The following is a 26508-nucleotide window of genomic DNA, read 5'->3' on the forward strand; positions in this document are numbered from 1 at the left end:
CACTATTACATAACTTTCTTCTGTGTTTCCCAAATTTCCAATAAAGTCTCTTAGATACCCAGCCAGGGTAACTAGGCAACCAAAATCAAGTATATACTTTTAATGTGTGCTGTGGATTCTTCTGGGCAACTCAGTTCTACACACAACTAAATTTTCTACATAGCTACATTCTAACAATATTCATAAAATTGTCTTTCCAGGTATATCTATTATAGAAATTAGTTTGTCACTAAAGCCAAAGAGTTCATAGGCTTTAACTGATTGCTAAAATGACTTGATAAATAAATCACATGAATATCTATAAAATTACACACACACTGAGCTCTAAGAAAGAACCATGATGCTATGGGGGGTGAAGAGTAGGCAGTCCATGGAAGCTTCCCGAAGAGATAGGCTCAAAGGAACAGTCAAGGAAGCACAGTGCATCAGAAGGAGCCCTTCAGCCTGCCCTGCAGTGGACAGGATGAGCCGCATCCATGAGAAGAGAGAGAGAGCACAAAGAAGCAGGCTCTGAAACAGGACCGGCATGAGCGGACAGAAGCCAAGTGCACAGCATTGAGGGTCTTCGATCCGTATCCAAGCCGCTCAGCCAGGGGGGTCACACAATCAGACTGGAGCTCTGCAAAGCTTACTTGGAGGACAGATGAGAGGGGGCAGGAAATGCATGAAGTGGAAGCTCCCTGCAGGGGAGAGGATGAGAGGTAGAACCTGAACCTACTCAGGGGTGTTTAGTCTAACCTGAAGGTGGGGAACAGGGGGTGAGGGGGTTGGAATTTATGGAATGAAGCCTAGGTTTCTGGCTTGTGCAGAGAGATGGCTGATCCTGCCATTGACTGATGGCCTCTGGGGGAAATACAGTTTAATTGGTGATCAACTATTAAGTAGCACAAACATTAGAAAAATATTTTTATGGACTAAAAAAAAAGTAAATTGAATAAAAGTCACAGGAAGAAAGCCTAGAGCTTGAAAAGGTTATTTCATTTATGAAGACTTGTTTTTTTATAATCCACCTACTTCAGAAGTATTTTTAATAGGTTGGTGGCTAACATTGAAGGGCATAGAATCAATGGAACTATTTAATACAGGGCAGAAAGGGATAAATTATTGCACAGAGGCAAGAGAGAAGAGTTTAGAGGAATGGAAACCTAGAATCATGATTAGAGTGGTGGTTAGACAGGTGTATACATTTGTCAAGACTTGAAATGAGTGTATTTGTATTTTATTGTAAATAATCTATATCTCTATAAAATTGACTTATAAAGAAAAGAAGTTATATGCTTTTGAGGAATAAAAAACAGAATTTCTAATTCAAATAAAAGCAAGTTACGTTTACTATACAGATCTTCTTTGACTTACCATGGGATTATGTCCAGAAAAAACCATCTTAAATTGAAAATACCACAAACTGAAAATGCACTGAATACACCTAACCTACTCAACATCATGGGTAGCCTGGAAGACTTCACCATGCTCAGAAGACTTCTACTAGCCTACAGTTGGGCAAAACCATTGTACTGCATCTCATTAGTCCAGGAAAAGATCAAAATTCAAAGTATAATTTCTATTGAATGCATAGCACTTTTGTACCACCTTTTTAAAAAGTTGAAAAATCATTAAAACATCTAAAGGTGGGGAGTGGGCAGCAACATCTGCAAGTGAAACATAATCTAAATCTAGTTCTCCCTACCTTAGATAAAGGAATGAATGATAATCATAAAACAACACCATCCACTTTCCCATTATAATTCGCCTTGAGCTAACCACTGCCTTCCGTTGACAAATAATCTCTGCAGATACAGCTCTGTTCTGTTCTCAGATTCACAGATTCAATTAAACTTACTTACGTAAATTACTTCATTCCCTGAATGAGGTAACACTTAAAGTTATACTAAGCTTATTTCGAAAGGAGAATGCACAACTTTTAAAGGTAACTGGTACCATTTTAGTAATTGTTATAATCTCAAAGTAACTATTATAATCTCCATAAGTTATGCTTTATGACCAATAGTTCCTCACTCCATTTCTTGCTCTGCTGCTTTTTTTCATAGTACTTCCCACAATATAATATTGCTTACTTTTTATTATTTCATAATTGTGAATTTATTATCTGTCTCTCCCCACCGGTATGTGAGGTCCAAAACAGCAGGGTATTTTTTCTGTTTTGTTCATTGCTATATTCCCTTACCCTGGAACACTCAATGAAATACCTAGTATGTGAGTGGAAGAATGAAAAAACAAATAAACAAACAAACATATAAACATTGTGTCCAACTAGTCACCACTACCTAGGGCTCTAAAAATAATAGTGGAGACAGCTCTGATTATAATCAGACAGATTATAATCAGACAGATTATAATCAGACAGATTATAATTAGAAGAAGATACAATGTAGGCATGAATTGGCCTTTAAAATCACAAGTGCTAAAAACAAACCAATACAATATTGTAAAGTAATTAGCCTCTAATTAAAATAAATAAATTTAAATTAAAAAAAAATCACAAGTGCTCGATGTGTCAATTCCTTAATTTAATTAAATATACAAATAGCTTTCACATCTATAATGATTATACACAATTATTATTATTGTACACACTACCTATAATATATAAAATATATTGTAATCTATTTAAGAGATGCATGAGATAAACATGGAAAGATTCATATGTGAGATTTACATAAGGAGTGTGTTGAAAAAAAAATGAAGTAGCTAATCCACTAAGCATTGTCTAGGAAAGCTTTACAGAAGAGGTGAGTTTTATGTACCATTTTATTAGAAAAAGGAAGATAAACTGCCCAGGCGCTGCATACTTCATTTGAGGCAAACGGTCCATATTTGAGCTTATCAGTGAGACTCCTGAGGATGCGTGTGTGTGTGTGTGTTTAGTGGCAGCGGAAGACAGTGCGACCATGAGCATGCTTGGCGGGGAACACAGACTGAGGGGAAGGGAGAGCTCAGGTAGAAACTGTTCCGTCTAGAACGTCCCCAACACTTCATAACAAGTCCACCTCCTGTCATTCTCTTTCCCAAACTACATCACAGCCATTCCTTTGACTTGTACACTAACATCTCCCATTTTCCAGACCCCCCCATCTCCACAGCACCCAGCCTCCAGGTCCTCACAGTTCTTAAATGACTGAGTACACAATTGGTACCATATTCAGTTCAGAGTCTGAAAAGAAAAAAGCATAAAAAGCTTGCCTCCTGGGTCCTATTACTAATTATCCCCCCAGCCCCTGCCAAGCTTACTCTGCAAGCCTAGTGTTCCTATTTATTTTATTTCTTTATTTCCTAGTGTTCCTTTCCTCCTATTCTCTACCGCCACTCTGGAGGATTGTGGAACTGAGAAGAGCGTCCTCGCTGGGATTACACCTCAGTAATCCCAGTGAGGATTACTCAGTAACCTCCTCGCCCCTCCCAAGGTTGTCTTCTGAGTTGACTCACTTCTGAGCAAATTCCAGTTCCTCCGAACCTCTAACCAAATCCAGCACTCCAAAAACAGGACTGCAGTCTTTCTTAATATTCACATCATATATTACCAACAATGCCAAAAGTCACATTAGCCTTTGAAGTCACACATTACATATGTTAATTCCTCTTTTGACAAGGTTAAATTTAAATGCCATGTCCCAGACAAATATTCTGTTTGAATTTCAGTCTGTTAGAATAGCCATCCTCCAAATTCGCCAAAGCTATTTGGATCTTCATGTCAACCCAAAGGCCAAACTAAATTCCCAAAATGAAATCAAGAATCAAAAATTCTTGAAAATCATATTAAGTCAGTGAACATAGAGTATCAAATGCTAAAAAAAAAAAAAAACCCTGGAAGAAACAGCAAAATACTTAATAGTGGGGAAATTTTACTCCTCTTTTGTAAACCAGATAAAGAGAACTATTGACAACATCTATAGCAAAGAATTCATTATCTTAATGTACAAGAATTGCATTAACTGCGATCCAAAATACAAGAAAGGACAGTTCATAAAAAGAGAACTCCCTCTGAATGCCAGACTTTTATGTTCAGTCATCCACTTACCATTTCTGCTTGAACATCTAACGTAAACATCTGATCTATCCAAAAGCAAAGTCCCAACTCCCCTTCCCCAGTCTTCTCTGCCCCATCCTTCTACATCTCACTAGATTCACCCTTGACTGCTCTTTCGCAAACTTATGTCTGATGCATCAATAAATCCTGGGGGCTCTAACTTCAAAATATCCCCAGAAGATAAGCAGTTCCCTTCCCCTCACTCCTACCAACCTGATGCCAGCCACCCTCCTTTCATTCCTAGATTATTTCCTGTCTCATCTCCCTGCTTTTGCCCTTATCATCCTAAAGTCCAATTTCCATTTTCAACTCGGAAGTCAGAGTCATTTCCTTTACAAATAAGCAATATCACATCAATCCTTTATTCCAGACCCTCCCATGGCTCTTGAGTTCATTCTGACTGAAAGTCAAGTGGTCACAAGGGCCTGCAGGCTCTAAAAGACCCCTCCCTCCTCCTGCCGACCTTTTACCTTCATCTGGAGGACTTGCCCCACCCCCCTATGTGTGGCTGGAGAAGGTCCTGTAGTTTGGAATTCCCCATCTGTGCTAACTGCCACTTCTGTAAGGTCTAATCCCTGGAGAAAGCCACCCTTCTTCTGCCATCTGTGGACCACTCAGGACAGGCTGAGAGGGGTGGGGCTAGGGGACGCACTGCATCCCACAGCTGACTCAGGACCGAGCACACTTGTCCAGCAGACATACTACCTGGTCATCTTCCTGGGTCAGCTCTGGAAAGAGTTAGTCGCTCACTCATCTGACTCTTTGCGACCCCATGGACTGCAGCCCATCAGGCTCCTCTGTCCATAGAATTCTCTAGGCAAGAATACTGGAGCGGGCTGCCATCCTTCTCCAGGGGATCTTCCCCACCCAGGGATCGAACCTGGGTCTCGCACATTGCAGGCAGATTCATTACCATCTGATACACCAGGGAAGCCCTCAGTTCTGAAGGCCCATGTGGAGAATCTTGTCCAAAAACCTGAAGCTTGGTCCAGCTCAACTTTCTGTCTTAGCAAATGTGATGACTTTGATGAAATCTTAGAAAATCAGCATTGGAGAGGAACTGGGCCTCACTGGGCACCACTTTCTTATTTTCCAGACAGAAAAGCTGAGACCCAAGGAAGCAAAATAACTTTCAAAAGCAGAGAGCAAAACGGCCCCAGATCTTCCCAACAACCAGCCAGGGCTTTGGGTTCAGGGAAGTACTTTCCTTCATGAAGAGGAATTAATGATGACAGAAAAAAAAAAGACAGAAACAAACACCATAAAAACAAAAACTTCTACAAGATCATAAAGTAGCCATGTTTCCCCAAAATGGCCTTCTTTTAAAAAACTCCAATGTTCATAGCATTCCAGCCTTTAATAGTTGTCCTACTCTTAAGTACCTAAGAGGATACATAAATATTTCCTCTGCCTCTCTTTTGATAGTGTTGAAACAGTAAAATAGTAACACGTTCAGACACTGTGCTGAGAGAAGTCATTTAACTGATAGAGAAATGAGAAAGCGGTGGAAGGATTTGAAGGCAGCTCTTTAATTTGGGTCGAAGGCATTTTCCTGATGAAAATTAGTGTTTCTCCAGAGTGGAATAATTTCCTATTTAAAGCTTCAGTTGACTTGGCCTCGTTATAATGTGAAAAAGATTCAAATTGCTGATTGAGGGGGGTTGCACAGAACCAAATCCAAACAAAGCAGAATTCCCTTCGATTTGTTCCATCCAAGTTTCCTTGGCAAGATGGCTTCAGCCACCAGCCAGAGCCCCACCCACCACACCCCACTCCACCGCTGGCCCTGGACACGCACTAATGACCCTCAGCTGCTCTGGCCCCAGGCTCACTTTCTCCTACTGCCTGGCCACCCAACCTCCTATCTCCTATAAGAGGGGAAAAGACAGGGGGAGGGAAGATATTTAAGAGAAAATGGATGTTGAATTTTGTCAAAGGCTTTCTTTGCATCTATTGAGATAATCATATGGTTTTTATTTTTCAATTTGCTAATGTGGTGTATTACACTGATTGATTTGCGGATATTGAAGAATCCTTGCATCCCTGGGATAAAGCCCACTTGGTCATGGTGTATGATCTTTTTAATGTGTTGTTGGATTCTGATTGCTAGAATTTTGTTAAGGATTTTTGCATCTATGTTCATCAGTGATATTGGCCTGTAGTTTTCCTTTTTTGTGGCATCTTTGTCAGGTTTTGGTATTAGGGTGATGGTGGACTCATAGAATGAGTTTGGAAGTTTACCTTCCTCTGCAATTTTCTGGAAGAGTTTGAGTAGGATAGGTGTTAGCCCTTCTCTAAATTTTGCAGGTGACATGATCCTCTACATAGAAAACCATAAACACTCCACCAGAAAATTACTAGAACTAATCAATGAATATAATAAAGTTGCAGGATATAAAATCAACACACAGAAATCCCTTGCATTCCTATACACTAATAATGAGAAAACAGAAAGAGAAATTAAGGAAACAATTCCATTCACCATTGCAACAAAAAGAATAAAATACTTAGGAATATATCTACCTAAAGAAACTAAAGACCTATATATAGAAAACTATTAAACACTGATGAAAGAAATCAAAGAGGACACTAATAGATGGAGAAATATACCATGTTCATGGATAGGAAGAATCAATATAGTGAAAATGAGTATACTACCCAAAGCAATTTATAGATTCAATGCAATCCCTATCAAGCTACCAACGGTATTCTTCACAGAGCTAGAACAAATAATTTCACAATTTGTATGGAAATACAAAAAACCTCGAATAGCCAAAGCGATCTTGAGAAAGAAGAATGGAACTGGAGGAATCAACCTGCCTGACTTCAGGCTCTACTACAAAGCCACAGTCATCAAGACAGTATGGTACTGGCACAAAGACAGAAATATAGATCAATGGAACAAAATAGAAAGCCCAGAGATAAATCCACGCACATGTGGACACCTTATCTTTGACAAAGGAGGCAAGAATATACAATGGATTAAAGACAATCTCTTTAACAAGTGGTGCTGAGAAAACTGGTCAACCACTTGTAAAAGAATGAAACTAGAACACTTTCTAACACCATACACAAAAATAAACTCAAAATGGATTAAAGATCTAAACGTAAGACCAGAAACTATAAAACTCCTAGAGGAGAACATAGGCAAAACTCTCTCCGACATACATCACAGCAGGATCCTCTATGACCCACCTCCCAGAATATTGGAAATAAAAGTAAAAATAAACAAATGGGACCTAATTAAACTTAAAAGCTTTGGCACAACAAAGGAAATTATAAGCAAGGTGAAAAGACAGCCTTCAGAATGGGAGAAAATAACAGCAAATGAAGCAGCTGACAAACAACTAATCTCAAAAATATACAAGCAACTCCTACAGCTCAACGCCAGAAAAATAAATGACCCAATCAAAAAATGGGCCAAAGAACTAAATAGACATTTATCCAAAGAAGACATATAGATGGCTAACAAACACATGAAAAGATGCTCAACATCACTCATTATCAGAGAAATGCAAATCAAAACCACTATGAGGTACCATTTCACGCCAGTCAGAATGGCTGTGATCCAAAAGTCTACAAGCAATAAATGCTGGAGAGGGTGTGGAGAAAAGGGAACCCTCTTACACTGTTGGTGGGAATGCAAACTAGTACAGCCACTATGGAGAACAGTGTGGAGAGTCCTTAAAAAACTGGAAATAGAACTGCCTTATGATCCAGCAATCCCACTGCTGGGCATACACACTGAGGAAACCAGAATTGAAAGAGACACATGTACCCCAATGTTCATCGCAGCACTGTTTACAATAGCCAGGACATGGAAGCAACCTATATGTCCATCAGCAGATGAATGGATAAGAAAGCTGTGGTACATATACACAATGGACTATTACTCAGCCATTAAAAAGAATGCATTAGAATCAGTTCTAATGAGGTGGATGAAACTGGAGCCTATTATACAGACTGAAGTAAGCCAGAAAGAAAAAAACCAATACAGTATACTAACACATATATATGGATTTAGAAAGATGGTAACAATAACCCTGTATACGAGACAGCAAAAGAGATACTGATGTATAGAACAGTCTTTTGAACTCTGTGGGAGAGGGAGAGGGTGGGATGATTTGGGAGAATGGCATTGAAATATGTACAATATCATATATGAAACAAGTCGCCAGTCCAAGGCTGATGCACGATACTGGATGCTTGGGGCTGGTGCACTGGGATGACCCAGAGGGATGGTATGGAGAGGGAGGAGGGAGGAGGGTTCAGGATAGGGAACACGTGTGGCAGATTCATTTTGATATATGGCAAAACCAATACAATATTGTAAAGTTAAAAAATAAAATACAATTTTTAAAAAAGAGTAAATAGTATCCCTTTGGGTAAACAGCATTGTGGGTAGTGTATCAGTTCCCATGGCTGCTGTAACAAATCTCCCCAAACAGAGTGCCTTAACACACACACACACACACACCCCTGGTTCCAGAGGTCAGAAATCCATAATGGGTCTTAGGGAGCTAAATTCTTGGTGTCACTGGGGCTGCATTCCTTCCAGAGGCACCAGGGGAGACTCTGTCCCTTCGCTTGCCCAGCTGCTAGAAGCTGCCTGCATCCCTTGGCTCAGGGCAGCTTCCCTCTGTTCCCTGCTTCCATCACCCACAGCATCTCCTCCTCTGACTGATGCTCTTGCCTCCCTCTCATAAGAACCACTGTGATGACACTGGGCCACTCAGATAGACATTTTCTTGAGTCTTCATCTCAAAGTCTCTTGTGCCATGTAAGTTGCCACATTCACAGGGCTTGAAGTTTAGGATGTGGACATTATGCTGTTTGTTACAGTAAGTTTGTTCTTTCTCTTACAGCAGATATTACCTGATAGTGTCTAACATTTAATGTCAGACACTACAGAGCTACAGCTATGCACACAACATACACACACACATACACACACACACACAACACAAATATCCATGTACTAAATGAGATGAGACAATAATCCTAGTATAGTTTAAATGAGAGTCACACGTATAACATCCAAAGTTATTGTATCAGGCTGTGTGCACGTTAAGTCACTTCAGTCGTGTCTGACTTTTTGTGATCCCATGGACTGTAGCCTACCAGGCTCCTTTGTCCATGGGATTTCCCAGGCAAGAATACTGGAGTGGATTGCCATTTCTTCGTCCAGGGGATCTTCCTGACCGAGGGATGGAACCTGCCTCTCTTGGGTCTCCTGCATTGGCAGGCAGTTCTTTACCACTATTGCCAACTAGGAAGTCTAATTGTAGCTAATTTCCAGTGGTAAAAAAGAGCAAACTAGAACTGATAACCCGTGGAATGCACTCACCTCTCAGTACTTCCAAGGACTTTGTAACCACTAAAAAGACAAAAGCCCGAATAATTTGGCAGTCCTGTCTGGGGAGCTCCGCGTCACTGGGAAGGGTCTGCAGGTGAAATGTCTCTGCTTTGGAGCCGGGACAGCACTGTACCTGCCAGCAACAGGAAGAGTGTGTCCCATGGAAGGGGTCTCCAGGCAGACGGCTCGGCTTCATAAAGCCCACCTTCCCCTGTGTGATCAGAGTGGAGCACCCCCCTCCAAGTAGGGGTAAGGGAGTGCTCTGAGGTCACACAACACATGCAGTTATCCTCAGGAAGGGGTGGGTTATAAGAGAAATGACAAGTACCTAGCAGGAGTGGATACAGGAAAAGGGGGAGATGTTAGGATTGAAATCTATTCATTTCATTCAACTCAAATAGAAGCGCTCTGATGATAAACATTTCATCCTCACACCCAGCTATTGCTATACTGAGTGGCTTGGCTCTCTGCCCCCATGTAAGTATTTAACTGCCTAGACTCTTATCCAGGCTACACTCTCCCTCTTGTGAGTGGAACCAGTGCCCTTACCTACCCAAGTCTTTTCTTCCTGCAAATACCCCTTATCTCCCAAATCACCACATTTCCCCCCTTACGCCTCATTTTCATCATGATAGAAACATGCTCTAACATCTCCTATTGTGTCAAAACCCCTTCATCCCATATCCTCCAGGTCTCTCTTCCCTGTTACACCCCTCAGAAGCATCTGTATGCCTGTTACCATTTGACCTCCTGATTTACCTCTCTCAAATCCAGTTTTCTATTCAGTTTCTCCCTGAAACCTCATTTATCAAGGTCCTCAATGACACTTCTCCAGCAAATCCAGGGACCTCCCCGGAAGTCCAGTGGTTAAGAATCCACCTTTCAAAGCGGGGGATTCAGGCTCAATCCCTGGTCAGGGAACTAAGATCCCACATGCTACGGGGCAATTAAGCCCACGTGCCACACCTAGAGAGTCCGCATAACCACTGAGGCCTTGCACCACAGCGAGAGAAGTTCTTGCACCGCAGCAAGAGAAGCAAGCACACCGCAGCTGAGGGCCCGCACGCTGCAGTGAAGACCCAACACAGCCACAATTAAAAAAATAAATAAATAAAAAGCAAATTCAGCAGACTATGCACAAACTTCATTTTTATCACCCTCAAGGCAGGAATGACACAACGGGTTGCCTCCTTCTTCAAACTCAGTCTTCACTTGACTTCTAGGAGGACACCATCTCCATGCGGTCCTCCTCACTTCACCGTCTCCCTGTGGTCCTCCTGCTTTCCTGACCATTTTTTCCCAGTTTCCTTGGCTGGATCCTCCTCCTCTTTTCCTCTGGAACAGAGCCCTAAGCGCAGCCTCCTGCCCCCTTCTCTTCTCCAATTATCTGAACTTACTCCCTGAATCATCTCATCAGCGCTGGTGGGTGCAGATACATCCACATGCTACAGAGCCCGTGTGCTTTCACTCTCCAACTTCTCTCTGATTCAAGAGACCTGAGATTCCGTCAGCCAGCCCAGAAAGGGCCCCCAAACTCACCTCGCTGCTCAAACTAAACTGTGAAGCTTCCGGGGCCCTTTTGTGCCTCAGATCTATCTTGACAATGAGTCTGCTCAGCTTCACGTTAAAAATACTCCCGACTCTGACCACGTCCCCCTTCTCCAGTGCTGTTGCTGTTCAGTCTCCCAGTCGTGTCTGACTCTTGGCCACCCCGTGCACTGCAGCACCCCTGTCCTCACCATTCCAAATTCCCCCAGAGTTTGCCCGAGTTCATGGTCATTGCATCGGTGATGCCATCCAGTCATCTCATCCTCCGATGCCCTCGCTCGTTGGTACATGGCCCTTAATCCAGGCCGCCCTCACAATCCTGAAAGAACCTCCTCCATGGTTTCCCACTCCCACTCACGTGACTGAAAACTGAATGCTGCGGGGGAACCAAGCCCATGCGCCACAGCGAGGGAGTCCATGCGCCAGGACTCCTGGGCCCACGTACCACAGCGAGGGACATTCCTCCACCCCACAAGGACGCACGGGCATCGCAGCTAAGAGCCCACATGCAGCAGTGAAGACCCAGCACAGCAAAATAAAAATTATGAAAAGCAAATTCGACAGCCTAGGCACAGAATATGAATGTGCCTGGAAAACGCCACCTGCCGTATCAGGAAACAAAGAATGCTGCAGCCACCGCTTTCCAGCTGCCCGGACAGTGAGCCCTGAGGGACTCACGTGGAAACAGCATGCCCACCATCAAGCCGGCAGCCACTGCAGCGCCCCCGGGCACGCCCTGAGGGGCCGCGGGATGAGGAGGCACAGGACACTGGCTCCAGACGGCTGAGGTGCAGGTCAAGAGAACCATCTCAGGGAGCCCAGCCTCAGGCTTTTCCCAAACACAGAAACCCACTGAATTCCTGAGCTGAGATGTCCGGTAATCTTTTGATGTCTGGACGACCTGACCTTTTTTTCAACCCTCTATATTCTGGCCTCTCCTTTTCCTCTTCAGAGCAGTCCCTCACGCTGTCTGAGAAGACGCCTCCCAGGCTTGAAGTCCTCAGAAAGTCCTCTGAATAAAGCTTTAGGTTATGACTTTTTTTCAGTTGACACTCATATGATCTCTCCACAGAATGTTCATGTTTATCTTTCCGAATCGTGAGTCAAACCGCATCGCTCGCTTTCTGCAGCCCCCACAGATCTCCGTCACACTGGGAGTGAGTCCTAGGGGGGCGGGCAGTCAGTTCACAGCACCGAGCCCCGTCCAACAGCTCCTCGGCTCCAAGCTGACCACCGCCTCGTCACCTCTGCAGACGCCTTCCCTTGACGTCCCTCTACAGGGGCTCCCCTGAATGTTAACCCCTTTCCCAGGCAGCACAAACGTGAAAGGCACCAGTACGTTGCCGCTTCCAAAGCTGGCTGTATCTTTTGTACGAAATTTGCTAGCAAACCTCCGTCAGGGACTGAACAAGCTCCTCAATCCTGATGGTTGGAGTGTTGGTGGTTTAACATGAGGCTTGTGCTTCTTTCATGCCTTGAAAATTATTGACTCACAGTAGAAACCTTCCCAGGCTTCATGCTAAGTTAATATCTCATGATAAAGTCTCCCAGGAGATATTCTTTTCGCAAAATTATTTAACATTCAAGACCTAATATATCATGTTTGTTTACTGTGATAAACATCCTGACTGATGATTTACCTGTAAGCATTTGCCTCAGTTGCTTTAAAGTGGTTAAGCTTTATGTTTCCTTAATTCATAAATATCCCTAAAATTCTCTATGAACTTTACAGGATATTTTAAAAGTCAGATTATAGGGATACTATAGTGCATATATTCTTCGGAAAATAACATTATCTTTAACTTGAAAACTTTCAGATATGAAGGGGAAAAAAAATAGGATTTCTGAGCCCATCTAGTCATTGCTATTAGGAACTCACTGGGCAGTCAGTCTCTACTACAAAGCCACAGTCATCAAGACAGTATGGTACTGGCACAAAGACAGAACTATAGATCAATGGAACAAAACAGAAAGCCCAGAGATAAATCCACGCACCTATGGACACCTTATCTTTGACAAAGGAGGCAAGAATATACAATGGAGAAAAGACAATCTCTTTAACAAGTGGTGCTGGGAAAACTGGTTAACTGCTGTAAAAGAATGAAACTAGAACACTTACTAACACCATATACAAAAATAAACTCAAAATGGATTAAAGATCTAAACATAAGACCAGAAACTATAAAACTCCTAGAGGAAAAGATAGGCAAAACACCCTCCGACATAAACCACAGCAGGATCCTCTATGACCCACCTCCCAGAATATTGGAAATAAAAGCAAAAATGAACAAATGGGAGCTAGTTAAAATTAAAAGCTTCTGTGCAACAAAGGAAACTATAAGCAAGGTGAAAAGACAGCCTTCAGAATGGGAGAAAATAATAGCAAATGAAGCAACTGACAAACAACTAATCTCAGAAATATACAAGCAACTCCTGCAGCTTAATTTCAGAAAAATAAACAACCCAATCAAAAAATGGGCCTAAACAGACATTTCTCCAAAGAAGACATATAGATGGCTAACAAACACATTAAAAGATGCTCAACATCACTCATTATCAGAGAAATGCAAATCAAAACCACTATGAGGTACCATTTCACACCAATAAGAATGGCTGCTATCCAAAAGTCTACAAGCAATAAATGCTGGAGAGGGTATGGAAAAAAGGGAACCCTCTTACACTGTTGGTGGGAATGCAAACTAATACAGCCACTATGGAGAACAGTGTGGAGAGTCCTTAAAAAACTGGAAATAGAACTGCCTTATGACCCAGCAATCCCACTGCTGGGCATACACACTGAGGAAACCAGAACAGAAAGAGACACGTGTACCCCAATGTTCATCGCAGCACTGTTTATAATAGCCAGGACATGGAAGCAACCTAGATGTCCATCAGCAGATGAATGGATGAGAAAGCTGTGGTACATATACACAATGGAGTATTACTCAGCCATTAAAAAGAATACATTTGAATCAGTTCTAATGAGGTGGATGAAACTGGAGCCTATTATACAGACTGAAGTAAGCCAGAAAGAAAAACACCAATACAGTATACTACATATATACAGCATATATATGGGATTTAGAAAGATGGTAACAATAACCCTGTATGTGAGACAGCAAAAGAGACACTGATGTATAGAACAGTCTTTTGGACTCTGTGGGAGAGGGAGAGGGTGGGATGATTTGGGAGAATGGCATTGAAACATGTAAATTATCATATGTGAAATGAATCACCAGTCCAGGTTCTATGCATGAGACAGGGTGTGCTCAGGGCTGGTGCACTGGGATGACCCAGAGGGATGGTACGGGGAGGGAGGTGGCAGGGGGGTTCAGGATGGGGAACACATGTACACCCATGGCTGATTCACGTCAATGTATGGCAAAACCAGTACAATATTGTAAAGTAAAAAGTAATAATAATTTAAAAAAACTTTTAATAAATAAATAAGAGTAATGAAGATGTATGCTCCTGTGAAGATTTAATAAATAAATAAGAGTAATGAAGTGTATGCTCCTGTGAAGATACCTAGGTGAGTAATGCACTAGTTCTAAGCTAGCCCTAATGTTGCCTTCAGCTTGAAGAAACTTCAGTTTTTTTCTTCCCAACTCTACACTCCTGATCTCCTTTCTTATAGCACTTACTTTAGAAAACCGATCATCTAAATTCTTTCTCTGGTCCTTTGAGATGTAAATCTTTTAGAAAGCTTCTTGCCCATGTGACAACCCAGGTCTTTCCCCAGGATCCAGGAGCCATCCCTCTGACATGGAACCATTAAGGAAACAAAGGAGAGGAGCCTGACTTGGACAGCTGCACAAGAGCAAACACAGATGGGCTAATCACTTGGAGGACATTCGCCAGACTCAGGAACAACTGCGTTTGCTCCATCCCTGGATCAGCCTCCCCTGAAAGGCCTCCAGCACTTTCCCCCCAGCTCACCCAGCACTCAGGAGCCCCCCTCCCTCTGGTTCAGCTGTGTGGAGTTGACTCTCCTCTATGACAACTGTCCTGAATAAAGTTTCCCCTGCCTGTTGAACTTGGCCCTGTGCAATGAGGTTACATTGACCCTAGAATCCCAGTACTGGAGATGACCAAGCTTTCTGTACTCACAGGCTTACCATCTTGACCAGGCCGTCCGGGGTATCCAGGATTCCCAGGCTGTCCGGGGTCACCCTAGAGAGGAAAAAAAAGCTCTCAGTCCAAAACAACCAACTCTACTGATTCCGTCAGAGGCCACCAGGGTTCAAAACCAATTCCATCACTTGCAGCTTTTTGTAAAACAAACAAACAAATGTAAAACTGGAAATCTCAAAATAGGGTTAGAAAAATGATATCATAGTTACTTTTCAAAGTAAAGCCTTTTTATTATGAAATATTTCAGGGATTTAATTCTGTGAACATTACAGGTATGGAGAAAGAAATGGCAACCCACCCCAGTATTCTTGCCTGGAGAATCCCAGGGACAGAGGAGCCTGTTGGGCTGCCGTCTATGGGGTCGCACAGAGTCAGACATGACTGACGCGACTTAGCAGCAGCAGCACATTACAGGTATAACAAGGGAAGTACTTTTCACTGATGTAAAATGTCAGTATCTATCGCAGGAAACATGTTTAGAATTCTGAACAAACTGTGCAATGTCACAACAAGTATGGCTTCAACAACTAATATTTCACTCAGAAATCTACAACTTTAATTCTATTCTAGACATTACACTACAGGAATCCATGACTTATGATATAACAATTCAATTTATAATTATTTTTAATATGATATCACTTGTAGGTTGAATCTAAAATATGACACTGATGAACTTACCTACAGAAACAGACTCAAAGACAGAAATAGACTTGTGGTTGCCAAGGGGATAGAGAGGTGGGGGACGAATAGATTGGGAATTTGGGTTTAACAGAGGCAAACTATTATATACAGGATGGATACACAACAAGGTCCTACTGCATAGCACAGGGAACTATTAATATATTCAATATCCTACAATAAACCATAATGGAAAAGACTATGAAAAAGCACGTGTGTGTGTGTGTATATATACACATATATATATATGCTTAACTGAATAAGTTTTCTGTACAGCAGTAATTAACACAACATTGTAAGTCAACTATACTTCAATGAAAATAATTTATGTCCTAAAAACGTTGTATTTTTTTTTTTAAAGTCCACAGGCTATGTGATCTTCCATGTGGGAGTCAAGTTTAAAGCTGTACAACAATTGTTCCTTTCAATCTAGTCAGTGTGTCTCTGCCTATATTTATAATTTCATTTTAACACAATATTAAACTTCTACAACTTGAATATTTTCGTCAAAATGAAAAGTGAAAGAAAAAGTGAAATTTGCTCAGTCATATCCAACTCTTTGTGACCTCATGGACCATGGAATTCTCCAGGCCAGAACACTGGAGTGGGTAGCCGTTCCCTTCTCCAGGGGATCTTACCAACCCAAGGATCGAACCCAGGTCTCCCACAATGCAGGCAGATTCTTTACCAGCTGAGCCACCAGGGAAGCCCAACAGTATTAGAGTGGGTAGCCTATCCCATCTCCAGCAGATCTTCCTAACCCAGGAATCAAACCAGACTCTTTACCAGACTCTTTACCAGACTCTTTACTGGCTTCATGGGAAGCCCCATGAAAATGAGGCCTCATGAAAACCAGGCCCAAGCCAAACAACCTGTCCAGCTCCCAGAATCCTTGAATACATGTTACACCTAAAATACAAACTCTGTCCTCACAAACCAGAGACCTCCAAAGAACATTATTCTGTACAGCCTGGCAACAAGCCCAGACACATTCTAAAAACTGTAGCATGCTGCCCAATGGCCAATACTGACCAATCAGATTGGAAAAGACCCTGATGCTGGGAAAGACTGAAGGCAGGAGGAGAAAGATATGACAGAGGATGAGATGGTTGGATGGTATCACCGACGTGATGGACATGAGTTTGAGCAATTTCCAGGAGTTGGTGATGGACGGGGAAGCCTGGCGTGCTGCAGTCCATAGGGTCGCAAAGAGTCAGACACGACTGAGTGATTGAACTGAACTGAGCAGTCAGATGGTCACCATGTGTGAAAAACAATGAAAGCAACACTTTTTGTGAGGTGAGTGTGTTTTATAATTTAATTCTAAGAACTACCTCAAAAAATAGTATCAGGGAATTCCCTGTGGTCCAGTGGTTAGGACTCCATCCACTGAGGCCACAGGTTTGATCCCTGGACAGGGAACTAAGATCCCACAAGACACAGGGTGTGTCTAAAAACAATAATAATGACGATATCATATTTGTGTATTACAGAATCCATGAGGGCATCTTGCTGAAAAAGATCATGTCTCAGCCATCATTTATTGGTGAACTACTACAGAGTGATAACTGATTTCAATTCAGCAGGGCTTCACATCTACAGCAAGAAGTCATTCACACATACCCCAGTGATTATATGTTAACTAAAGGCCACTGCTAAGGGAACTTCTCCAGAGCCAAGTGCTCTGGTCTGAAATTTGACTTCAGGCTACTGGCGAGGGCCGTTTGTTCCTGAAACATAACAGGAAAAATGGAAAGAACTGGGTGAACTCTACCAAGGAGCCAGTGGAGAAGGGATGGGCTTTTCCTTATGTTTGCCCAAGAGGTTGACCACGTGGAAAGGCTGAGGAGAAGGGACATGCCGTTTTTAAAAGAGATAGAAAAGGAATAGCTGTAAACTCAGGGAGAAAAGTAATGCAGGGACATGTAGTTTCTTGCTGAAGAGGCACAATCTGTAATTCTAATCCAAAGATAGCCAGTGTCAGCCGGGCATTAGAGAGCAGTGTTTCCATTCTCTAGGGTATTAAATGTTTTTTCTTCTTATTTTGAGAGGATCCACACTGATTTCTGGCCTCTCTGCCATCTTTCTTTAACCATGTTCAGAATGGCCTCACCACTTCTCAACAAATTCCATCTTTCTTTTCTTTTTTCTTTTTCTCCTGGGAAGACTTTCTTCCTTTTGCATTTGAGTCCATATATCAAGGTTTCCAATCAATGTACCTTCCTTGTTACTGCATTTTCTCCTGATGTCTTTTTCTACTGAAATACTACAGCAGCTCCCTTGTCACTCACTGATCACTTAATGAGAGTTTTCTCAAAATTATCCCTTGATTGGTCTTCATTCATCATTTGGATTGAGGCCCCTTAAAAACATGGTTAATGTTTTCCACTGTTTTAGGACAATGCTGAGTATCAAGGAGAATCTCGATAACTATTTGCTGATGGTGACTGCAGTCATGAAATTAAAAGACGCTTGCTCCTTGGAAGAAAGTTATGACCAACCTAGACAACATATTAAAAAGCAGAGACATTAAAAAAAAAAAAAAAAAGCAGAGACATTACTTAGTCAACAAAGGTCTGTCTGGTCAAAGCTATGGTTTTTCCAGTAGTCATGTATGGATGAGAGAGTTAAACTATAAAGAAAGCTGAGCACTGAAGAATTGATGCTTTTGAGCTGTCGTGTTGGAGAAGATTCTTGAGAGTCTCTTGGACTGCAAGGAGATCCAACCAGTCCATCCTAAAGGAAATCAGTCCTGGGTGTTCATTGGAAGGACTGATGCTGAAGATGAAACTCCAATACTTTGGCCACCTGATGCAAAGAACTGACTCATTGGAAAAGACCCTGATGCTGGGAAAAATTGAAGGCAGGAAGAGAAGGGGATGACAGAGGATGAGATGGTTGGATGGCATCACCGACTCAATGGACATGAGTTTGAGTAAACTCCAGGAGTTGGTGATGGACAGGGAAGTCTGGTGTGCTGCAATCCATGGGGTCACAAAGAGTCAGACATGACTGAGCAACTGAACTGAACTGAACTGATTATTTCCAATCAGATCAAATCCGTTAATGACCTCTTTACTCGTACAGTATTAATTATCAGCAAAATCCACAACATCAAAAGGATCTGAGAAGGTTTAACTTCTATGATGATGAGGCTGAAATAAAACTTTGGCATGAGAAGAAACAGGAGTTGTGTTTTTAAGCTGCATAAAAGTACAAAACATACTTAACGATAATATTTTAAATGAATCAAAACTAAGTTTCCAAGGGAAAAATTCACCCACAAGATAAAACCCAATGTGACTTCTTAAGGCAACACAGGTCAATGGCCCCAGAGGGAAAATAATCTCTTCTGCAGGTTCTATTATTTCTGGTAGGTTTTAGTGGTTATTTGAACTATTGCCCTATTGGTTTATTTGCAAAACCTCAGGTAGGTATGTTATTGCTTCCAAAAAAACTGGAAGAATAAAGTAAAACCCTAACTGATTTTTGAAGAGAAGGCCAATTAGAATAAAAATTCAATTTTACTATTGTAGTAAAAGCTGACACCAACCTTTACTGATTGCTTACTACATGCTAAGCACTGCTCCACAAGATTTGCTGTTGTTGGGTTGCTAAGTCACGTCCGACTCTTTGAGACCCCATTGACTGTAGCCCACCAGTCTCCTCTGTCCACGGAATTTTCCAGGCAAGAATACTGGAGTGGATTGCCATTTCCTTCTCCAGGGGATCTTTCAGACCTGGGGATTGAACCAGCATCTCATATGTCCTTTGCATTGGCAAAAGGGTTCTTTATAGTTGAGCGACCAGGGAAGCCCCCTGTGAGATTTACCTGTATTCAATTTCTTAATCCTCATAAGAATCCCATGAAGCAGGTAATTTTACTGTTCCCACTTTATATATAAGAAAACTGAGGCCCAAGAAGGTTAGGTAACTTGTCCAAGGTCAAAAGGCAGCAGTGGAGATGGGAATCCAGCTAATTGAACTTTAGACACCATGCTCCTTAATACCCCTCTCTCTGCCCACATCAAAATGCAAACCGATCAGAAACCAACCCAGGGAAGGCTAGCAACCTTAACGTGGAAACGATTTTCCAAATATATTAAATTAGACATATGACATACAATTACACAACTGTGACTAAATTCTCAATCTACTTTCTTGTAGTTTAGTTGAAACATGTGCAATTTCAAAAAATAAGTATTCAGCTGAAAAGAAATTCTTACTTATGATGAATTGATTTTGTGCCATAGAATTTCTGAGTTGCTGCCAGGGATGGGAACATCATGGACTAAGTTGAAACATCCCTGCACAAGGCCTTGCAAGTGTTCAAATATGAGCAAAGTGAGAAACAATCGCACTTGCAAAAGTAAGCCAATTCTTTTAAGTTATTCATCTAAAACAAAGGTCGCTTAGGCCTGAATCCCGTGTTTTAAAGCTCTCTTCTCAAAACCCCTGTGCCTTGAGACTACCCACTGCCCTCCACAGAAGTATCTGACCTAAGACCAAGTCCTTTGGTTTTCACCAAAACCAACCTCTTCTCTCCCTCAAAACTCAAATACTAATTCTCTTCAGCTAGAAGGAACCCACTTAGTTTGGGGAAATTAGCATAAATATGTGAATGCCCAGTGGTTCCTGAAATTTCCCAAAGGCTTTTGTATTTTAGCCTGAGGTTACCTTGATAACCCAAAGGAATCGCTACTCAGTAGAATTATCAGGGTGAAACAAAGGGAACCAATAAACTTGTAGAAAGAATGGTATTTCAGAGAAAATAAGTTATTAAGAAATTGCTTCTTCCTTAAAAAAAGTTGAAAAAAAATTGCTTTTTTTCCACATTTTCACTCTGTATGTGTGTGTGCTCAGTTGTGTCCGACTCTTTGGGAACCCACAGACGAGCCCACCAGGCTTCTTGTCCATGGAATTTTCCAGGCAAGAATCCTGGAGTGGGTTGCCATTTCCTTCTCTAGGATATCTTCCCGACTCAGGGATCGGATCCACTTCTCTTGCATCTCCTGCACTGGCAGGCAGATTCTAAAGATTAGACCAAATATGGGGAGTTTGTCCCCACAAATGTCCCTTTAGCTACAAAGTGGAGGAAGAAGCTGCCATTGCATGGACAGGTCTTTTGGAAGGGATTTATTTTTAAACTGGAGATTGCCTGGATCTTTCATATAGAACAAACACATTCCACATGGATTAATTGGGGGACAGATGAATCTTACTTTTTCAATCATTTTATAATTCATTAAATAAAAAATATTACTATTAAGCACTACTCTAGACACTGAAATTCCAAAAGAGAACTGAACTAACCTTCACTGTGAGGTGCTTCCCTATAAAAATCATTCCCAGAGTGTCATTAATTTAGTTACTCCCTTTGACAGTAGGGAGACAGAATGAATAAGACAGACTCATTCAGGGGCTTCTCTATGCTTAACAGATATAGTTCTCTGTGCTTAGTGAAGAGTCCAAGTATGGGCTGTGCTGTGCTTAGTCGCTCAGTCGTGTCTGACTCTGCCATCCCATGGACTTGCAGCCCACCAGGCTCCTTTGTCTGTGGGGATTCTTCAGGCAAGAATACTGGAGTGGTTTGCCATGCCCTCCTCAAGGGGATACTCCCACCCCAGGGATCAAACCCAGATCTCCCACACTGCAGGCAGATTCTTTACCATCTGAGCCACCAGGGAAGCCCAAGAATACTGGAGTGAATAGCCTATCCCCTCTCCAGAGGATCTTCCTGAACCAGGAATTAAACCGAGGTCTCCTACATTGCAGAAAGATTTTTTACCAGATTAGATTAGCTACCAGGGAAGCCCAAGTATGGGCTATCATAGTTAAATTAACCTGGTTTTACAAAAGGGTTGTCATATTTGTTGGAAGTTCAGAAAACTTGAAGCAGATGACTGACTTTATCTTAGAATCAGCACTTACTCACCCATCCACATGTGAATTTCTCCTCTTTCAGTTTCATTACTTAACTCTCAGCTCCCAGAACCCAATTTCTCGCTACTGGGAAGACTAGATTCTCCTGCACAGATAAGTCTGCCTGATGGAAATCTGTAAAGCATTCCAGAGAACATCTAACAAAAACGACCAATACATCTCAGCTGGATGTATAGTAAAATCGCTTCATCTGTTTTAGTTCTGATTCTGTTGGACTAATTAAAAACCTATCAATTTTCCAGGCCAGAAGTTCTCCAAGGGAAGAAAACCTCAGGGTGTTGCTATGGATTCTGTTTTTCACATACAGGTCCCTGATGTGAGTAAGGAACCACCTCCAGGGGAAAGAGCCCTAAAAGGATGGAAGAGTGTGTGTGTGTTCCTGTCTTCCTGCCAGCTTTTCTGAAGAAAATGGAAAGCAGATTAAGAAAGCACGCCAACTTGAAGATCAGTGGAAAACTGCAATTTCACTTAAAGTGGTAGGTGGCAAAGGGGTGAGATGATGACTAAGAGAGAATGAAAATGAGGAACACATTAAACTTGAAAATACTGAGAATCAGAGGCTTTCACAGATAAGACAAAGCGTGTGCTAAAAGTTTGCTGCAGGAACATACGTGCATAAAACTGGTATCACTTCAAGATGCCTAATGGACCACTGATGAAGATCAGGATACATCAGGAGGCCCTGGGGGCCTGCCCCCAGAGTGGACAGCCCCTTAGAGGCCCCGGGGGCAACCTGAGCAGGCGGAAGGTCCTCTGGGCTTAGAGAGGTCAGTGTCATGGAACTCTGATTTCCACAAGGTATCTCTTGCAGATCAAATCATTTCAATGTAAAATATTCCAAGTTAAATAAAGTTGTATAAATATATTTCAAAAGATACATTGATAGGTATATCATATAGGTATGGCTGGTAGGTAGGTCATACCATGCTGCCTTGCAAGGTAAATTGTTTGAGAAGCATACTGCAGGTATTTTTCCTTTGGGTCAAAACATCCTAAATAACATGGCTACTTTATCAGAAGAACACTTGAATTAATCTTCCTAAATGCAATCTAAAAATTGTTCACAATAACCAATTATAAAGGACTGAAGTCAAATTCCAAGCCAAACAGGTTTATTTTGAATTTACCCTTTTATTTCTTAAATTGTGTTTCTTTCTTAATTTCAAGCTAGGTTTGAAGTGGGTCATAAACTATCACCTGAAAATGGATGGGGAAACATGCACAAAAGACCAGTATTTAATTCTCTCAGATCACCAATCTAAAATCTGAAATCTTTTAGTTGTGATGATTAAAACTTATCAGAAAATTCCATCTAAATGAATATTATAATTCATATTTAGCAAAATTTATTATGGTCACTTCAGGTAATAAATGATTAATACTCAAAACATTCTCTCTAGCTAAGAAGTCATACTTGTTTTCAAGTTAGACATTTTTATCTAGATGATATTTTTAAATAATATTAAGTAAACAAGATTTGGTTTTCCTTGGTAGCTCAGTTAGTAAAGAATTTGCCTGCAATGCAGGAGACTGCAGTTCGATTCCTGGGTCGGGAGGATCCCCTGGAGAAGGGATAGGATATCCACTCCAGTATTCTTGCCTGGAGAATCCCATGGACAGAGGAGCCTGGCAGGCTATAGTGAATGCTGTAGCAAAGAGTCGGACATGACTGAGCAACTAAGCACAGCACAAAGAAGACTTCTCTACAGTGGACAAACCACTTAACTCTCAGTGTCTTAGGCTATGTCTAAGTGATGCCACAATCAGTATCAACTTACTTAAAAAATTCAGCCATTCATATTTAATAGATAGAAACAGATTCAGAATATTATGTAAAAAGTAACTAGTTATATAATAGTATGCACATCATACTTCCAATCATATACAAATGTGTACACAAATGAATATGTTTATACAAATATACACAAAAAATACATATGCACACAAATAATATATATAAAGATACTACTACTACTACTACTACTGAGTCGCTTCAGTCGTATCCGACTCTGTGCAACCCCATGCACTGCAGCCTACCAGGCTTCTCCATCCATGGGATTCTCCAGGCAAGAACACTGGAGTGGGTTGCCATTTCCTGCTCCAATATACAGATACATATCCAAATAAATATGTAAATGCAACTGAGAGATATGCATGTGTGAAAATGACTAAAAGAATATACTTTCTAAAAATAATTATTGCATGATAAGTAAAAAAATAAATTAGTACATATGCACACCTTTGACTCTCTTTTTAGACCTGGACATCAAACACAACACTCAAACCAATTTTCAAGTTTTTATTTCATTTTTCTATCTGAAAGTCATCTTGACAGATTAAGCATTTAGACATTTAAGAATTTAGAACGTATCTTTCTTCATTTTCTACCTGGTTGTAAGGAAGTATCATTCTTGGGATACAGTAGCGGCATCAAGAGGAAAAAACACAAATGGACAAGCAAGCAAACAAAATAATATTCTCCCCCACTTTATTGTGGGATGAATTTAAGGTTCAAAGCCAATTGCAGATTAGGATACACTTTTTTAAAAAAATCACTAAAACTCACCATTTAAACTCTTCTAAGATATTAGGCAGAATATTCACAACAGGCTCAATGGTGATTAGGAATTTTGTGCTTGCTCAGCTTTAGTTTGTCTGATTTAACAAAAAAAGGAAGTTAGGTGTTACTCACTTTGGGCCCTTGTAGTCCTGGTTTTCCTGGAGGACAAATACAGGGAGCTGCGGTTGAACCTACATCACTGGGACCGTTGAGGCACTAAAAGACAGAAAAGGAGACATACCGCACGGCAAGATGCAAACACACATGTGCACACACGTGTGTCTGTGTGTGTGTGACATGGTGAAGACAACTTACATTTACTTTCCAATGATATCTAGCCCAATCCAATAAGAAATTCAGCATCACACAAACAAACTATGAATACTAGATACACTCAAACTACATGGAAATCGATTCTATTTCTCTGACATACTTACAATTGATGGAAGGAAGCTAAACAGTCCCACCATGCAAATATTACCATAAGGAGAATAATAGTGTCCAGGCCTACCTCACCATTCTGAAAGAAAAACAACAAACATGTTTTTAAGACATGCTTTGAATTAAATTCTAAATCATCGTTCTAATTTACAGATATTTCTTTGTCTAGAGATAAATGAAGTATCAAAACCATCAAGAGCTAAAACATTTGATAGCAACTATACTAAAAAATTACCTATATATGTTATTCTTACATTTATAATAGGATGAAGGAAGGAAATAAGCAACGATGAGAGTGTGCTTGGTAAAACAGACTCGCAGGAATAAAATTACCTCAAGGTGGGGCTTTTATGCTCTCTTAAACTTTCTGGAAATCACTTAGTGAAATGAAAGTCACTCGGTTGTGTCCTATTCTTTGCAACTCCATGGACTGTCATCCACTAGGCTCTTCTGTCCATGGAATTCTCCAGAGAGACATAAGAGACTCAGATTCAGTCCCTGGGTCAGAGAGATCCCCCGGAGGAGGGCAGGGCAACTCACTCCAGGATTCTTGCCTGGACAGTCCCATGGACAGAGGAGCCTAGCAGGCTACAGTCCTCAGCATTGCAAAGAGTTGGACACAACTGAAGCAACTTAGCATCCTGGAAATCACGTGAGAACCAGAGAAAAAGACAAAACACATCTAAGCAAGTCAACTACATGCATTCAATTTTATGCAATTTACTTTAGGAAAGCTTCTTGCTAAACAATCTATTTCTTACTGAATATTGCACGATTTAAAATGGGTTAGTAGTCTTTCCAAACAATAACAAGTTCAATCAGAAAATGAGAAGATGGGAATAAAGATGAAAAAGGGTATAAACAAACCTGAAGAAGTCACACATGAGAGTGAGGAAGGAGCCATTGAAACAGAAGGTGGATATGAGAACTCAGAATCTACAGTCTAAAGCTATGCTTCTATTATGGTGGCTATGAAAACTCAGAATCTACAGTCTAAAGCTATGCTTCTATTATGGGAGGCAGGGGGTGGAGTGGCCATGGTCATGGCAAATGTCAGTGGAGAAATACAACAAATCAAGTATGCACAATGGACTCTCAAAATGCAATAACTGTTTAATGGTTTTAGGAGAAATTTATATTCCAAGTTATAAGCATCTAAAATAAACATCATAGTGTTTAAACGAAAGAAATTTATATTCCAAGTTATAAGTATATATAAAACAAAAGTTACAATGTTTAAACAGTTAAAGTAGAAAAACTCAGAAGAAATCATTTCTAGAAGTTTCCATTGTAGATTTTTATTATAGATCCCTTAAATGCACTGCTCTGCGCTTTCAAATTTTCAGAAGATGTGAACCCATAAGTTATTCACTTTAATAGGGAAAAGGAAGATGACAACAAGACTATAACAAGGAAAAGAACCATGTAGGGCTCAAATGTCACTGAGAATTCACATTGTCAAAAAGTTTTACATTCTACCATATCTGCATTACCAACAACATACCATTTTTTGCCCAGAGAAAAATCAATTTCACACACTCACACATGAGTATGATCAGACTCTAACATTTTAGTTTATAATCTTTTTCTTCCTAATGCATTAACATCTCTAAATGAATAGAAAGTTGCTTATATCCTAGAAATATAATAAAATCTTACCTAACAACAATAACAAGAAAACTTTATATTCATTATGGTTTGAGAAAACATGCTAACGAACAGGAAAATGAATCATTTTCTACTATTCAAAATCATGCCACATAAAGTATCTAACTCACACAATCAATGAAGTTTAGAAAT

The 26508-nt window shown here is 40.9% G+C and overlaps 1 protein-coding gene across 3 annotated transcripts in view; it reads right to left on the reverse strand.

Moving 5' to 3' along the window:
• COL21A1 (collagen type XXI alpha 1 chain) overlaps positions 1-26508 on the reverse strand; it is a 236239-nt gene that overhangs the window by 95973 nt on the left and 113758 nt on the right. For 2 of the 3 annotated variants that reach the window (XM_044931869.2, XM_025272314.3), the window contains exons 8-10: positions 24779-24787; positions 24400-24483; positions 15060-15122 (exon numbers count right to left, since the gene is read on the reverse strand). In XM_044931869.2, the coding sequence (XP_044787804.1) occupies positions 15060-15122; positions 24400-24483; positions 24779-24787 (156 nt within the window). Of the gene's footprint in view, positions 1-15059; positions 15123-24399; positions 24484-24778; positions 24788-26508 lie in introns of those variants that run through there. The other variant, XM_044931871.2, reaches the window with a different exon arrangement.

The sequence above is a fragment of the Bubalus bubalis genome, chromosome 2, assembly GCF_019923935.1.
Source record: "Bubalus bubalis isolate 160015118507 breed Murrah chromosome 2, NDDB_SH_1, whole genome shotgun sequence".
Classification (NCBI taxonomy): Eukaryota; Metazoa; Chordata; class Mammalia; order Artiodactyla; family Bovidae; genus Bubalus; species Bubalus bubalis.